Raw genomic sequence first — 18,824 nt, 5'->3', positions numbered from 1 at the left:
GATATATATGTATAAGTAAATATGGTTGCTACACTTAAAAGGTACTTATCCCTTCTAAGTAAGGATAGGTAAGGCATAGTTCACATTTTTAATTAACTACAGCTACAACCTGAGAAGAGCATATTTTAGGCTGTGCAGGAGCTGGCGGACGCACCGGTCTAAATCACAAATGCGCTTATGGTCTGCTTACGTAATTAGTGGACAAATAAAAGCTGTCCATTGCAATGAGGATGCAAGGCGAACCTATTATTTTTTTTAATTTAAAGCTACAAGCGCCTATTTGTCTTACATTCTGCAATGTAAGAGTCGAGGATGCAGCGCACACTGGTATATTCCAAATGCGCTAATGATCTGTTCGCATAATTATCGACCTACAAGCCCGACACAAACCACACTACAAACCTGTCGACAAAGAACAACAGGTTCAATTTAATTTCCCACAGAAAACATTTCCTGTAAATGGTTGCCTAGAGTTATTTACGAGTAATGTTAAAAAGTTATGAAGAATCATGTTCAGCTTACATTTTAGTCATATACTATATAGCTAAGCATATACCAAGTTCATATATACGAGTATATATGTTTATAATGCATATTTCTTTATGTACTTCTGAAATTCTTTCGATTTTTTAACAGTTGAAATATAAGCTAACAATTCAAATACAAGTACAATAATAATGAACAAAAAGAGAAATATTCAAGTATTTTCTTCAAAGCCACTTTAACTTATTTCTTATCTTGAACAAACAAAATCATCACGTTGAACGCTAAATATAAACCATTCCTGCCCACCTTTTTTTTTAAATTATAAACCAACAAATCGCAGATAGAAATACAAAATAGCAGAACAAACATGTGTATATAATTTTATCGGTGTATTTTACCCGACGTATTTGCATTGTTCCGAAATGAATGTCCTTTAAACAGGTACTCATTGTGTGCCCAAATACTAGAAATAAATTGATAGCGTTCGCGTGTTGTTTGTGAAATTGCAATGAACGAAATAAAGCTGTCCATTGCCGGGTCGGTTGCGTGCATGTTCTGGTTTTAATAAAGTGTACTCGTACATATATTTTAGGTTATAACTCTTTCTAGAGTCCATTTCTTTAGGTATATTTTTATAAAGACTTTTGCTATAGTATTATTATCATACATGCATACAATAATTATTAAAATATCATGCATATTGCATTGAAAATTATGTACTGTATAATGCAAATGTAATTTAATATCCTTTTCAATGTAACTGCAGTAAATACCAACATCATATTCATGTTCAAAGTAAGAAATTACGCGGTAAAGTTAAATGACTGTGGCAATAAGTTCTTGTAAGGCGAACAATCTCGTCTCCTGCGATGCGAAGCACGAGGCACGCCTCGAGGCGTCGAGGCAAGTTTCACCAACTATGCTAGAGTAACGAGAGAATGCCTCGCCAGCGGTAATCTTCATCGACACCGATAATATCCTTGAAACTAGTCAAATATTTTTCGAAACTTGAATAGTTTGTAGAGAACTTGAATGTTTGAACTGATAGTACCTATCATTTTCATTCAAACTACTCGTAATGTGATTACTCCAAATTTAACTTGCCTTCTACTGTGACTGAAAATAACAACATCATATTCAAGTTTCATAAAGGAAAATTTGGGTCTTTTCTCTTTTTATTTATTATAATTAGTAATGATAAATATGTTATTTATTAAAAAAATATATTTATAAAAATAATTGACAATTGGATTATTAAAACTGATCTTGCCATTACCTTATCAATCCCATAGGTATTTGTTTTATAACCAATCCATTTGCTGTCCATTCGGCAAGCCATTCCAAATCGAAAACCAGCAGATTAGGTAATGGCCCGTGATCACGCGAATAATAATTGGTCTATCAATCTATTCCCGGGGACCCTTCACGGCTATCTGATTAGATGTTAGTAAAAATTAATTATTCCCTTTACACACACATTTGTCTTATTGGGATATTCGCTTTTTACAAAAGAACCATTTCTTTTTACCCAACTTTCAACATATTAAAATCTTCAACTGCAGAATTATCGCGAAACTAACTACATACGTAGGTTTATAAATACATACAAAAATGTTTTGTGGCCCCTACTCGAATTGCAATGCTCTGTGTCATTCATCACATTCGTCTTACTGGAATATAGGTATGTTTTTGTATGTACAGTTTTCTATTCACGACTTGTTGATAATACCAAAAAATGTTTTCTAATCAATATTTAATTCGACCTTTAGGCAGCTCCTATCTGAAGTACTCTAATTTAAAGAATAGGTAATTTTCTGTCACTCATTCGTCCTTTTTGACAAATTGAGACTGCGGCGGTGTAGATCGGTGCAATTTATAAGTTAAAAGAAATTTCCAACTTTCCGATTGTCATCATACTTCACGATCATTGCATACTTTTTTCGCTTCATCCACATTCATAATTCTCTTCATGCAAGCTCGTCGATTTTAAGTTCTTTATTCTAAAGTTACTTATTCAACAGTAACCTGATTCATAATCACTGCAGCCCAAGACTGCAACTAGGTACTTCCCTCAATTACGCCGCGTTACTAAATAGGAGCAGAGCGAGTCTCGCAAAACACCAAATCTTGTCACAAGAGCAGCTTCTCATATGTTACGGTGGGCTGTACGTGTGTTGTACAAGCACGTCATAGTGATGTAACAAACAGTCGCATTCGCGAATATTCGTATATTCGTATTCGCACAATATTTGCGAATGTTTTGCGAATATATTTTTTTTACCTGTCAACACCACAACATAGAGTCCAATGAAATAATTTCCTTATATAAATAATTCCCAACAAACATTACTATTCCTAGAAACCGTTTTGGAATATTAATGCTTACTTAATTATTCTATCAACATAACACAGCTGAAAAGATTTTCATTAAAAATTAACAATCCCAAAAAACCTCATCACAATCTGTTAGTTAAGCTGGCTAAATACTATCGTCATTAATCTAATTGTGCTTCTTTCTTCTATACATAATAAGCTGATTGACGCATTCGTATTCGCGAATGTCGGTTGTAGAAAACCGCATTCGCATTCGCGAATATTCAAAAAAGGATATTCGCTACATCACTAGTACGTCGGTATTCTGTTGCAAGCTTGAGTGCAAGGCGCACCGCCAAATTCCGGAGGCGCGCCGCAGGCCGAGGCGGGGAGCGGGGAGCGGGGGCACAGGAACTAGTCCAGTGCACTTGCCGACCTTAATACCGCCATCAGCAAATTGCAAACAGCAGCTGCTTGTGACAAGAAATCTCTGACATAATTCACGCCATTGGACCGCAATTGGTGTCGGAAATTGCTATGACAATCGTCCGATGTGAGCGGTGATGACGCACCAATTGCACGTTTAGTCCAATTAGTTAGTCGAATCGATAAAATGATTTGAACTTTCATCATGATCTCAATCTTTGTTTTAAGTCCAATAATATCATTACTTGTTGCCAATCGCCAGCTCAATCATGTCCGAAACTCCGAACAAGAACTTCACTTTTTTTTTTGTTCATAATACTTACTCAAAATGTTGGTACATGTATATTCAAACGTAATTGAATGTTACGACACCACACTTTAACACAAAATAAACAAGTTCCCTAGAGAATTTCTATTGCGCTAGTCCGCAAACCTCGCAGATTAAATCATAAATCTTAAATCATAAGGTCGTAAACCGGGAAGAACATTAAAGTAATTTGCGGTGTGCATCAACACCGTTTTCGTGTAAAGCAGACGGGCCGAGCAATATCTGTCGGGAGTGCGCCCGGTTATTAAATACCATCCCGCTGGCTCATTGCACCGTCGTGACCCACATCCACTGCACCGCCCGACTTATACGAGTGGACTTTATCGATTCGCAGTCTTGAGACGCCCTCCCGTCCTGCTCGCACCCGCGGGATGCGCCAGGATGAAGCTCCTGAAGGCTACTTACTCAATATTCCAGAGGCGCGCGGGGACGCCTGCAATAATACGACGCTTAGGTAACACGCACTGAACTAAACGAGAGTTTTATGTGCGTCCGTTCTATAAATTGTATTCCGGTTTTGAAACCGGTGGGGATTTATCAAACCCTTCCTTTGAAAAATAGGTGCTGTTGCCGAGCACGGGTTAGGGAAATACTCGACAGTTATTTATTAGTCGTTAAATTGCCCTTATGAATATGCAGCCTTACAGTGTAACATGTCTTTAAATTGTGTATATCAAGTATGCAGCTACTTTGTGACTAGTCTTACAAAATACCATTTTATTCCTTCTAGCCTTAGTGCCTACTTCTAAAATAAATTTAGTTTTCTTTCCATACTTTCCATCTTTAGAATTAAGCTACTTATACTGCTCCAGAATATCATTGTTATCTTTTTAACCAAAAGTATTTAGTTATTTGTTAATTATTCCTGCCTTATTCAAGATCAGCTCGTTAAACATTAAGTACTTACCGTATAAAAACTGTGTACACTCAACTGCAGCCGTGCAGTTGAACCGTACAAAACCAGGACAATGCAGAAGACCACAAATCATGTTTGTTTGTTGTTAGTTGTTGTTGGTCATTATAAAGTTATGGATGGTTATCGCGGGAAGTTTAATGGAACACTCTCGCGATGTAATCTTGGCGGCTGCCGCAGGTACGCTCGTCCCCACACCACGTTACTTAACTAAATACGTTCCATTAAGGCACTTTCGTATGGTACAAAATATAAATATATCGTTCTTTTGAGTACGTATTTGAATTTTGATGTAACCTTAGTAGAGAAAAATAGCTTTGATATACATAGATGTGCAACATATCGTTGTCTGAAGCCGAAGCGGGGCTAGTAATAAGTACATTTTAACATCCAGATATGTGAACCAAAAATGATAAGCAATCTAACTAATAAGTATTGAACTAAAATATTTATTTTTATTTTTAATCAATCAATAACAAAAACGAGAATCCATTATCCGGATGTATTATTCAGAATCGTCAGTGAAAATATACTGGAAAGCGAAATTATTATTGCATACGAAAATGTATTTTCGGTAAAAACAATTTACTCATAATATTGTCTTCTGCATTAATTAAGTCAGCTATTTGGTAAATTTTAGCACTAAAAATTACGCACAGCGAAGTTTAATGCAAGTAAAATCCATGTTTTAATTAGCCGCCGCCGCTACGCTCATAGCCCTCATTTCACCATGCCTTCACTAGCTAAGTGCTTACTAGCAGGCAGCTGCTAACTTTAATATAAAGTAGCATTTAATATTTTACTACTCTGTCAAGAAAGTAGCGGGAAAAGATCAATAATACACAAACTGTTTGTTATTCATCCAAATTTATTTTATCACCTTCAAAATATGCTCCTTTAGAAACGATACACTTACGCCAACGAATAATCCAATCATCAAAACATTTTTTAAACGCTGTTTCCGGAATTGAGGTCAGTTCTCGCCGCGAATTCTCTTTTATGTCTTCTACCGATTGAAAACGGGTGCCACGAAGTGGTAATTTGAGTTTAGGAAAAAGAAAAAAGTCGGCTGGAGCCATATCTGGTGAATATGGTGGTTGCTCGATGGTATTTGTTGAGTGTTTGGTTAAAAATTCGTTCACAATGATGGCCTTGTGCGAAGGTGCATTATCATGGTGCAAAATCCAAGAATTTTCTTTCCATAAATCTGGCCTTTTTCGTCGGATTTGCTCTCTTAAACGCCGCATAACACTCAAATAATATTCCTTATCTACCGTTTGACCTTCCGGCAAGAATTCCGAGTGCACAACACCGCGATAGTCAAAGAAAACAGTCAACATGACTTTGACTTTTGAACGACTTTGGCGTGGTTTTTTCGGTTTCGGTTCAGTTGGAAGGCGCCACTCCGAAGCTTGTTGACTAGTTTGCATGTCAAACTCGTAAACCCACGTCTCGTCACCAGTAACAATGCATTTCATGAATGTTGGGTCGGAATTGACTCGTTCTAGCATGTCCTCAGCGACTCTCATGCGATTGAGTTTTTGAAAAAAATTCAGGTCTTTTGGGACTAGCCGAGCGGCAACATGTTTCATACCCAAATTATTAGTTAAAATGGTACGGATCGACTCGTGAGATACAGAAAGTTCGGTGGCTATCTCTCTCAAAGTTGAATGAGGATTTTCAGTCACTATTTCCTTCACTTTTGCGATGTTAACTTCAGTTGCAGACGATGATGGCCTACCAGAGCGAGGCAAATCTTCCATCACATCTCGACCGCTTTTGAACGCTTTGTACCACTCATAAGCACGAGTTTTTGATAAAGTCGATTCACCGTAAGCCTTCTGTAACATTTTCAGTGACTCCGAACACGATATTCCATTGGCAATGCAAAATTTAAGACAAACTCTTTGTTCGATGTTTTTATCCATTATGAAATTAGCAATACACACTAGATATGATATAACTAAAAATAGCACTGTATTTAATGTAAACAACAGATGCAACTCAAACTCCGCGCCAAAATGGAAAACAGTTGTGCCAATCTAACAACAACAAAAAAAACAAAAATTTGAATTTGGAACCATAAATAAATAATCCATTCCCGATACTTTTCTGACAGAATGTATATTAAAGACGTTATATAATATATGTAGATCCGACAAATGAAGTTACAGATAGAATTTTTTCCATTTTTAATTGCGAATTTTGAAACTTTAATTATGGTAATCCGTAGACTGACAATTTTATTTCAAAGTTCCGAAATAAATTTAACTCGGTTGGGATCAACAGAGCTATGAATTTGTGTGATAAAATTACAAAGTATCTTTTATTGTTTGAAGTTCGTAGGCAGGACATTTACAATACGCCTACTACAAGTTTGTATCAAAAATGTACCTTTGTATTTTTCGGGATGTTTAACGAGTGGGCGATTTTATGATTAAAACATAGGTTGTTTAGATTTTCCTTATTTTTCTATACACTCAAAAAAGCAAGTATCACATCAATAAATGGAAAGTGAATAAAATGCTCTATCGTGAAAAGAGTTTTCCAGTGTAAATTCCAAAATGTTTTATCTCAAATTCTGATAAATTAATAGGATTGTCATTTATTCCTTAGAATACGGTAATGACGGTAGAGATTATTTCTTGCCTCAAAAATTTTGAGGAACACCGAAGTCAGTGATCAACTACTTTATTTATGTAGCGGGAGCGATGATTCGGCTCGACCGCCACCAAAGGGAAGCTCTTCCGCCAGGCTAGGTGTTATGCCTGGGGAACCGCGGCTCCGACGATGTTGTGTCGGAGGTTGTATATATAGCTCCAATCCGTGAAATCTCTGAAATCGCGATTTGGATTCTTCGCTGCTATTGGCTGAGCGCGTCAATTTCTTCGCGATGATTGACAGTTGTTGTGTGATTTGATGTTGTGACAAGTGGCGTAGAGATGTCGCCACATTTATAACCGAAGTTATGGATAATAATACAGCTGAACTTTAACTTTTAGATTTATCAAGACTTGGCTCCGTCTACCCCGTGAGCAATAATGACGTTATTATATGTATGTCCATGCATAATACGTTTTTGTGTAATACGAGTTTGTTGACACTGTGAGTGGTCACGCGATCCCTTCAGGGCAGAGCAATAACTCAATATCACTCAACATACACTGATCGATATGCTTTCGTGCCAGCGGCGTGGTGACCATGATCAATGGTGGGCTGAACCATTGTCAACGGCAATTTTTTTTTTTTTTTTATATACGGGACAAATTACACTGATTGAGTTAGCCTCGAAGTAAGTTCGAAACTTGTGTTACGAGATACTTACTCAACGATACTATATTTTATAATAAATACTTATATAGATAAACATCCAAGACCCAGGACAATCAGAAAAAGATCTTTTCTCATCATGCCTTGACCGGGATTCGAACCCGGGACCTCCGGTGTCACAGACAAGCGTACTGCCGCTGAGCCACAGAAGCCGATGTCAACGGTAAATAATCTTTTTATTATTGAAAAAAAACTAAACGTTTATAGTGAAAACAAATTAAATCAAATGGCAATAAAAATATATAATAACTGACGCTAAAATGTGACAGTTTGCAAGACAAATGCTGTAACATCCCGGCCCACAACTGGCCCTTTATAAATTCTACTCTACTATTGAGTGTTCTTTTTGCCAATTTTTATTCCAGTTTTAGTTAAGTACTTATAACTCACCACAATTTACGTAAAGTATTTTATTTTACGTTCTCTACGTAAAATTGTACAAATTGAGTACGAATTAGGAAGCCCTTGGTGCGCGGCAAAGAGGGCGCAAGAGCGGGAGGAACGTGGGCGCTACGGGAGAAGGCTGAAGGGCGAGTTCAACGACCTACCACAAATATTTAAGCATGGACCATATTGGTCGAGTTTTAATACAAAATGTTTAATTTTTATCTTTTTCTTTAAGTATTGAAATGTGTTTGCGTTTTGGATGGATAATGATGTAATCAATTAAATAAAAGACTTTATTTTGAACTTAACACTAAAGAGAGTACAAATAAAACGACAGAGTTATCCGAAATCTTGAATTAATATTGGCTTCATCCTTATCAAAGATCATAAGCAAGTTAACGTTCATCAAATTTTATCCCCTAAACAGCAATTCAATTCACGTTGTGCTAAATTTCACTGACTAATCCACTCGCTCGCTCGACTCGCACGCTCCTTCATAATTCGAAGCTCGTCATGCGACCGCCGCAGGGTATCCGGTCTAATAAATGTTAAGCCAGAGTAATCGCGTTATTGTTTCGTCTCTACGTGCTTTCTTTATTCCGTTTACCGATAAATTGAGTTTTTCCTGCCGGGTAGCTTTTGAAATTAGGTACAGTGTATCCTGGCCAGTAATTGATTTTTTCAGCTCAGTCAGCTCCTAAAATAAGATTAAGCCCTTTGGTGAATAGCGGTATCGTTTTAATATATTTTTATTTAATAAGTTATTTATAGCCATCGTTTCAGTTGAGTTTCAACGGTGTTTGTGGTAAATGCAACGAGAATATTAGTAAAGCTTAGCTTTCGGCCGCACGTTTTAATAAAAATTTCTCTTTTCCCCATTTTAATAATAGTAGTAGATGAAAAAGTACGATCTTTTTCGATGACTAAATCGGTCTTAATCTAAAACCTGAAAGAAGTTACTAACAGAATTGTATATAAGTACGTACGTAGTAACTTTATTTGAATAGAACCACTCCATTCCTTCCCCATGGATGTCGCAAAAAGCGACTAAGGGATTATTGTACTTTATTATTTTTTATTAATTTAACAAAAAGCTAACTTAATAATAAATCAATAAACTGAACATAATAACGGAAAAACAGGAATAAAAGAAGATTGTTTTACAAGAAGATTAAGAAACTTACATGATAGCCCGGTAGATTCAGAGCCACCGCTTACATAAAAGTTTAACTTAATCGCTTTACAGCGAGTTTAGCTTGCAAAGTTCATATTAATTGAATACTAGTTGTACGTAGTAGGATTTTGGCTTAGAATTTAACGTGGTCGATTGGCCAATCTATGGTTTAAAGGCACAGGCTAACCACAGAAAAAATATTATTCCCTAAATATGCTTTGTTTGTCCCGTCTTACCGAGGGTAGAACCTAGGGTATCACCTAAAACCTTCAACTAAAAAGAAGTTAGCAGACACCAAGCGCTCCACCATGACGCAAAAAATAGGATAATAGAACATAGCTTAAAGATTTTAAAACATGCTTTGTATTTGTCGAGACCTGGGATTCATTTTGGTTTTCTTCATCTTCCAGTCTTGTATTTTGTTCAGGCCAACAAATACAAAGCTACTCGTATATACCTATCTAAGGATTTAGTTTACAATTCAATCTCGAAATTCGAAATGAGACGTTAGAATTAGGAGTCACTAAAACAGGATACTGAATTTTCGCGAGAACTACAAGAACGATATTTCGGACAAAAAACACAGGTACCATTAATAATATCCACGAAAATGCCCATGTAGCTGCAGTTAATCCACATTGGAATGACCACTAAAACCGTGGAAGGCAGATAAAGTATGGGGATTCTGATATAAATTTACGCGGGCTCGGCGGTCAGAAACTAATCCGCGCTACTTGTTCAAAATAACTGCTTTAATGCACCATCTTTCCGTCTATTTATTTTCTAATAGCTTTAGAGAACAACTTTTCCCAATGATCATTATATTACTGTGTTAGTCATAGGTATCCGAAATATCAAAGATTAATTAATGTTATTCCTTCATTAAATCTAGCAGAGGTTTAATGAAGGAATAACAAAAATAATTTCATTTCCAATTCCTCTCTTCGTCTGTCGGCATAAGCAAACGCTGGACTTATTTATATTTAAAAGTAATTTTAGTACTTTTTTACATGTACAACAATAGAGAAGAATAAATCAAATGGCTTCATTTTGAAGTCTTCAGTGCAATGTAAATTGACATACTGAAACCTGAATTCTTTACTTCTTTTTCGCGTTATATGACAAGCGATAAAGCTGGCATTCTCGAGAGCAAATTAGCTTTTTCACCAAGTTTATGGTGGCTACAAACTTCATATATACGCGGAGTACGTTTTACGTCCCGGGACAGAAGTTCTTACATCGTAGCTTGTTTTATGCCAGTGGTGTTGAAGTATTTTATGCTAACGACTGTACTAGGCGTCTTTTCTTTCGTTAATGGAAAGCAGCTGAAATATTCATTACTATCCCATTTTTGTTGAATATCTAAATTTTAGGTATATATTAACAAAACGGATACACGAATATTATGCGGGTCGATAGTCTAGTGGGCTTAAATAACTATACAGAGGTTATGTGACTTATGTTTCCAAATAAAATATGTAGAAAGTACAGGAGTTTTCTGTGCTTTCTTTATTCTGCTGAGAGAGCCGGCAACCGGCACTCACAAATAAGTTGAAAAATCGAGGGATTTGCCGCTGCGTCGTCGGAAAAACGCTAGCACCCGCACTTAATGAAACTGTTACGAAGAATTCCGCATTTCTGAGCGTCGTAGTTATGTTAATGGCGATTTGGGAACTTAATGCGTTTGCCGCAAATAAAAGCTGGAAATTAATACCTGTCCAAGAGGTACCGACTACAGGAGTATCGAGAAAAGTTGTTCATGTTTCTTTATCCAAAAAAAATTTTTGGCGTAAAGCGGCTCGCGCCGCGTCGCTCTCGCTCCGGACCGCAAAATAAATTGGATAGCAAATTAACTGTCTCGTAAATACTCTATACCCTATTTATTCTGACGTGAGACGAGATGTAAACAAAATCATCAATTTAGTGTTGCCCCGCGGTGGATTACGCTTTTTGAGGGTAAGTAATAAATAAGTTAGTGGTGGTAAGTTCGACAAACATGATAGAGAATGCGAGCATTACATGTATGAAATGTGTGTTTTTAATCTAATACAGAAATTATTCTACAAACTGATAACACTAATTTAGGTATGAGCTTTTTCGTGGCGAAGTCCTGGTAAAGAAAGGGATAGCTGCACTTTTGGTAACTGTTGCACAAAGGCTTATTATTAATCAGGGGATGTGATGCCTTCAGTGTAAGGTGATATATCTATGCTTTGAAGAGGAGACCCAGCTTCACCATGCAGACAAGAAAAATACTTCAAAGCCCTTAAGCATGAAATCAGCCTCCTAACTAGTCTAACTAACTACATACATATCTCTAATACTATAACACCGACGACGATCGCAGTCTGTCGGACGTCGCCGGGCGCGGGAGTGCAAGTTTTAATTACTTCGCCCCCACCCCGCTAGTCCCCACTGGTCTACTACGTCTCCAACTAAAAACAATCGTTTATAAACTGTTTTCAGACGCTTAAACGAACTTGCCGAATGCTAAACAGGAAATTAATCCTTTTTTTACTTTCATTTATATATTCTCGTGCCCTTAATTTTAACAACATTTAGCTATCTTATTTGCAGGCCCAATGTACTTCATGAATAAAAAAGGTACTACGATTAAGCATGCTAGGTACCTCACTATCTGCTCGTAAACATTTACAACGAAAAATTTATTAATACCATGTTTAGCTGATATAAATCGTTCTCTACTTCTTTAAATTCTAATACCTATCTTTGTATAGTTATTATTTGATCCTTGCAACAAATTAAAAGTTAATATTTTAAATTTCGACAGTTTTTTCAAAAAAAAAAAATTACCGATGTGAACAAATGATTACGTTTCTGTTTACAGTTTACTACAGTAAAACCACTGAACTATAATAAAAAAAGTGATGGGAACAAATTATAGAGATATTTTTAATATTATAAACCATTGTTGCCCACCGAAATTTCTACTCGTAATAAATAACCTCGCATAAGCAAGGTTTACCCAATAAAATAAGAAACCCCTCCGAGACTGGTCTCGGGGCGAGTCAGGCTGCTTTAAATGTCATTCCGTACACGCAACCTGGCTATAATCCGGGCAAGATGAAAGGGTTACCCGGAGGCCACGCAAGGTCACCTGCATCACCTTAACCCCTGCCTGTGTTTGTGTGACCCAACCTTAATTCTTTTAGACTCAATATAATGAAATTGAGATTAAACTGACCATATTAATTTTTATTCATTAATATGGGACATTTCAATATCACTTTATAATTTTCTTATCTTTTGGGTTTTACAACATTTGTTGACGTAAAATAAAGTTTAACAGACCTTCTTGTATCTGAATTGCCGGCCAGTAGTAGAATGATTACTGGCACTTAAAAAAAAAAAAGAATAGAATATTAGCATTAAAGAAATAAAATGAATTATCTATCAGCTTAGAATATTAGGTAAGAATCTAATGTCATTGATGTGATATTTTTATAATGATTAAAAGTACATAAGTTTTGTATTATAAATATGTATAAAATAAATTAAAAAAAATGTAATGTTTTAATAGTGATTAACATACAATAAACCTGTAAATTTTCAAGTTTGCCGCGTCGATATGACTTTCTGCGACAACGCTTCAAATATAATTATACATTACAGTAACATAATTATATTGAGCATCGGTTCATAAACCAATCAGACATAAAGTTATATTTTAACAAACAAGCGTTTCTTTTTAATTAATTTTTTAAATTAAGTATAGACTTCAGAATCTCACACTTTTTAAAACCTAGTTAAGTTAATAGTCCTGCGCGATTGAGCAGCGAAAACGTGCCCATTAAGACGGCACGGCTGATTATTTGTCATTTTTCATCGGCCCCGGACAAAGCCGGCGATCGATCAGCCCAATTCCATTCGTGCTAATTGCCACCGATTGTCTACTCTATGCCTTTATTCGGCCATTCTTTGTGCACCACGGCCTCCCCTGAACTTTGATTTAACCCTTGTAAAATAGAGGAAGTGACACAGGCTATTGTAAATCATATCTTGAATATTTCTTTGGTAAATTTTGTATAACACAATCATATTTTTTGGAATAGGTTTTTCATTGTATACATTTATTTAGACGCAAAAAGCGTGTGAGTCAGCTCACATTTAAGGGACAACCATAATATATATGTTTCTCAATAAACGTGTCTATTAAGAAACTCTTTAGCTTAATTAAATTCAAAATGGCTTAAGTACTATTTTTGACTTACTGGCTAGAAAGAAGAATTAAAATGAAAAGAAAATAAATAACGATTAAAGGGCGGTCAATTCCGCTGTTAAAATATTGTGATTTTCATCGTGACGAGGTTGCCTTCTTGTTTTTCCAATTGCCAACAAAGTCACATAATCCAATAAAAATAAAACTACAATTCTATAAATGCATGAAATACTTAAAATAGATTTCAACTAATACGGGAAAAACCCACCCATAGCAAAGTCACTACGTACATACGTAAACGTAAATACCTACTTTCTCTCCCTCTCTACTTAATCCTTTTGCACTTTCTGCAGTTACTCATCGAGACCTACCCTACTCACAGCAAAACTTTAACCACTTATTTTTCTTCCAGCGCATCATGGACAGCGCAGAAGCGGCTGCGTTATCCGCCAGCGGCAGCGGTGACGGAGCCCCGGGCTCCTACTATGACGCCCGATGGTTGAACGTGCATGCAGACGACGGTACTCTGGCCGCAAGAGCAAGACGACTGCTACTCTCGCCGAGCAGACACTTCGATCATATCGCCGTCAATACCAGCTTCAGCGCTGTACTCATGCCGCCTTATATTAATACTGAGGGTAAGCGTTCTTTTCAAAAACATTTAGTACATAAAACAATAAAGACCCACGGGATTTTATCACGTCGTTCGTCAGCTGAACGACTATGTAGACCACGATATAGGAGGCTTTCATCGTTCTATCAAAATGTTGACTAAGGTGATGGTTTTCTACATTGTTATAGAAATATTGAAGGGGAAACTTCTAATGAAAGTCCACTTAGACAGACGAATAAGGGTTGTTTTTCTTGATAGCGAACCGCATAGCCCATAAGCTCTTATTTGCGGTTTGATAAAGACATTTGAGTCTTTAATGTCTCAAATATATATCTTTTTGTGATTCAAGCGTATTAATTATTACGCGTGAATCACAAAAAGAGAACTCTGACACCCGTACTAACGTTGATTTTAAGAACGTCTTATTGACTCAGTAACCACGCATTATAACACGTATAAATAAAATATGTATATCGGTAGCAAACAAAATCATAACTTCCATATAATAATAGAAATATATCACGCTGACCCAAAATTTGTGAGTCTAACATGCTTTTAACCTTTAATTTGTTCCACCTTTTATATCACGACCACTGACATATTGACCAGACAATCCAAGGCCGATTTGTCCGATAACGCTTTTTAACGCTAAATTATATATGCAGGGAATATTGAACTAGTAGGTAGTACTCTATTGAGACAACAATTTTCAAAACCAGAACCAGAATAGAAATCATCACAAAACATTTTTTTTAAATATACGGAAAATAATTGACATCCCAGATTTGATTGTATTATTCTTCTTCTTACGCTTTGTACTTATCCAGTTGTAATAAGTATGATTTTATCCAGAAAAATGTTATGCCGTAAGATGTGATATACCTACCACTAATTGCGGAGGCGATGATAGTATTTCCATGTTAATAACATAGTTGTTTATATTAATACGTAGCTGTAACTTAATCCAGCGTTAAAATTTTAGATCATCGCACTGCTGAACAATGGCAGACATCTTTAAATAATGACAGCAATATGTATGTTGTTGACACGCGGGAACACGGAGTAGTGTCGTGACGGTGGGGCGCCATGATTTATACGGTCGTGACATGTTTATACTTATTACCCTAAGATTGTCTACTATTCACACAATTATTCTGATTGTAGATGATCAAATAAACATTGCGGAGTTTTGTTCCCATTTCTGTTAGAACTCCAGTTGGTACACGATGAAAATGAACGTTTTCTGATAGGCCTGGATTTATTTATATAAGTATTTATTGTAAATTGTAATATCATCCTATTAAAAATTTTACTTACTGTGTTTTTTTCCAGTAGAAGTAGTTTTGTAATCTCATAGTAACATTGTGGGGTTATGAAGACAAGAAAAGTAGGTAAGCCTATATTTAACATGAAATCCACTCAAAGCTTCCGACAAAACTAGTAAAGAACAGAGACATTTTGGTTCGATCTTTTCCTTTCATCTTGCGAGGGCAAAACAAACCATTAATTTTTCCGGACGTCTCGGCCCATAGGGAAGCAATCGCTGCCCAACGAAGCACATTTACCAATTACTCTTGTTTTAATTTGATGAGTGGTTACGAAAAATTTTCCTGATTGGTAGCGATGTATACGGCTAACTACAATTTATATATGTATTAACCATTAGTTACAGCTAAGTCAAACAGCAGAACATGGCCTTTCAATCTATACAAGATTGTTTACTCTGTCTTCCCCCTAATGGATAAAGACGTGATTATCTTATATATAAAATTCTCGTGTTTGTCTCCGTACTCCTCCGAAACGGCTTTACCGATTTCAACCAAATTTTGCATGCATATTCAGTAGGTCTGAGAATCGGCTAACATCTATTTTTCATACCCTATGTGTTAAGGGTTGTCCACACTTAACATTTTTTTTTTACTAAAAATTATTTATATGGCAAAACAACGTTTGCCGGGACAGCTAGTATGCATATAATAAGAGCGTATGTGAACACGGTAAAGGTCCCTGAATAAAAAAACAGCGCACTCCTCCAATGATGCGGCTCGTATAACCCGAAGGTTGGATGATTTGTATCGTCATTACTTGAATCTTGATCAAAAAATAATGCCAAGAATACAATTTCATAATTATGTATGTCTTTATTGTTTTGTAAACAGGTTCGGATGTGCAGCATCAGATCGCTTGGTCGGAGCACCTGGATCCGCTGTTCATCAACAATTACGAGATCGACCCCACGCTGTCGTGGCAGTACTACGCCTCCTCCACCGGCTTCATGAGGCGGTATCCAGGTATCAAAATACCATATCACTTCCACACCCAATATTTTTAATAGGAAAAGTTCGTATTTTTATTTGACATAAAAACTATTGAGATCTATTGATGAAATTTTGCATATATGTATATATATGAAGACATATCTTTTGGAAAAACAAACGGTTGCAAATTCTCACCAAAGCGAAACCTAGTTTAACTGAAGCTCAGGGAATAACAAGTAATTTTAAACTGCAAGTGAAATGCTGCGTAGCATTATTCGTAGCGCAGTACTACAGTGCTACGAGCCAGTGCTCGTGAGATGTGATGAGAAACATATTTGTAGCAGTCTACAAATATGTTTCTCATCGTCTCAAAATCTATTTCTCATTTACTTTATAGTATCTCCTTATCATATTTTTTGATGTAATATTATCAACAACACAAATTCCACACCGATTATCTTTTATACCATACACAGATCATTGGGTAATTGATGACATGTCCGCATAATCGCCGTATAATCAATCTTCTAATGTATAGAAACAGCGTTTTCTCTTCAGTGAGCATTATCAACCCACGCTACCTCCTGTATAGTATTAAAGTAGCCTTCCATGAAGCCTTAAACCTCATTAAATAAGGGCCCCTAAAATTCGTGTGTATGTATTTGTAACTCGGTCAATAGATCACATTTTTCATTCCGAGAATCTCATTTGGGAATGGGTTCGCTATTGTTTCCTTATCGACTTTTCTTGGTGAATTGTTGTAACGAATTCTAAGCGAAAAAAAATTATGTGGACATTTTTTTCTTTAGACACGAATCTAATGATTTTATCTTCAAAAAAGTTCTTTTTGATATAAGTCTTTTTGTTCCAGCCATGTCTTGGCCGCCCGAAGACGGCTTCTCGCATCACGCGCGAGACTTCTATGACTTTCGGTCTTCAAATTGGTTCGTTGAGGCCGCCACGTCGCCCAAAGATCTGGTGATCCTTCTAGATGATTCTGATGACCTGGGCTCTTCGTACTGGAGACTAGCTAAGGCTACCGTGTCTGGTTTGCTGGACACACTGGGCCCTAACGACTTCGTCAACGTTTACCGATACAGTGACAGCGTGTCGGAAATCAACTCGTGTTACACCAAAATGCTTGCTCAGGTGAGTTTTAAATTAACAAATAAAACAAATATTATTTGGGACATCCCAGTCACGTTAAAAAAGTATTAGGGCAACGGTCAGCAAATCCTACACACCGCTCATTTACGTTTCAGGAGTTTTCAATTTCCAAACTAACGAATACAACCGTGAAAATGAACTTTTACTTCTGTCTATGACATATATATACACGCGTATACAAGACAATCAGGTGTAATAAGACAACATAAGTTTAATTAAAACAGGCTTGCCGAAACAGGTGGATGTAACTAATTGTTTTACGTCACTCCTGTTTAGACTTGACATAAATCCTGAACGAAATATATTTATCCAGTCGATTCCTATGAAAACTGCTGCTCAAATGGTTAGCCATCGTTTTATATTTAGCTGAATTATGAAGTGACCATAATTACACTGAACGACTGCGGTTCCATTTAATTGTTATTTAGGGCCCATTTTGCGAACATTCGTGTGATATGCTAAATACATTAATAGACACCTCGACCGCGGAAAATTACTGAATAATCATATTTGAACCGTGTGAATTATTTTATTAGTATGAAGTGTAATCATTTAAGGAAAAATATAGTCAATTTTTACTTAAATGACTACATGATGCTGATGCGGTTGGTGATTTGTCAATATATGTTATATTTAACTACTCGTATGATATGTCAATATTACATATCATAGTTAAATATATATTGACATATCATAGTTAAATATTATGCGTTAATTTTTATATGATGAATACTCGACACCACCAATAAATTCTTAATCTGTGTTCGGCACACAAAAGCTCGAAATAAAACTAGCTTTCAAAGGTGTTGTCTGGCTTGTCATTTTGACACAGTCTCACTTCTACTAAAATACTAAGAAATTTGAGCATATATGTTTTTATACCACAATCAGTTGCACAATATCCCGCATATATAAATAAGGGTTCGTATAACACATAGGCCTGTATTAATATAATAGGTTCCGGCCCAGTCCCGCAGGGATCGACCAAGAATCCCTTGCAATGTCATTAACAGAGATATCCAATCCTATTTGCCACTTACCTAAATATATATTTCTCTGTCATATTTTGTATTTATAACTATTTTTTCTTGTAATATAGAAAATATTTTGATAATGTTGATAAAAACATGAACTTTAATTTTCGTTAAAATTACAAGACAAATATTATATACAACAAAAGACACAATATTAAAGTAACTGTCTTTTCTTAATAGCTTCATTCGATTAAATAAACAATGGCGGTCAAATA

At 36.1% G+C, this 18,824-nt stretch overlaps 1 protein-coding gene across 1 annotated transcript in view; it reads left to right on the top strand.

Annotated features, from left to right (window-relative positions):
- LOC106140072 (voltage-dependent calcium channel subunit alpha-2/delta-3) overlaps window positions 1–18,824 on the top strand; it is a 57,739-nt gene that overhangs the window by 27,134 nt on the left and 11,781 nt on the right. The window contains exons 4-6 of the mRNA XM_060951195.1: window positions 13,950–14,175; window positions 16,310–16,441; window positions 17,280–17,557. Coding sequence (XP_060807178.1) covers window positions 13,950–14,175; window positions 16,310–16,441; window positions 17,280–17,557 — 636 coding nt within the window. The remainder of the gene's footprint in view (window positions 1–13,949; window positions 14,176–16,309; window positions 16,442–17,279; window positions 17,558–18,824) is intronic.

The sequence above is a fragment of the Amyelois transitella genome, chromosome 3 (assembly GCF_032362555.1).
Source record: "Amyelois transitella isolate CPQ chromosome 3, ilAmyTran1.1, whole genome shotgun sequence".
Taxonomy (NCBI): domain Eukaryota; kingdom Metazoa; phylum Arthropoda; class Insecta; order Lepidoptera; family Pyralidae; genus Amyelois; species Amyelois transitella.
Note: the sequence above shows the minus strand (reverse complement) of the source record. Positions and strands in the feature narration are given on the sequence as shown.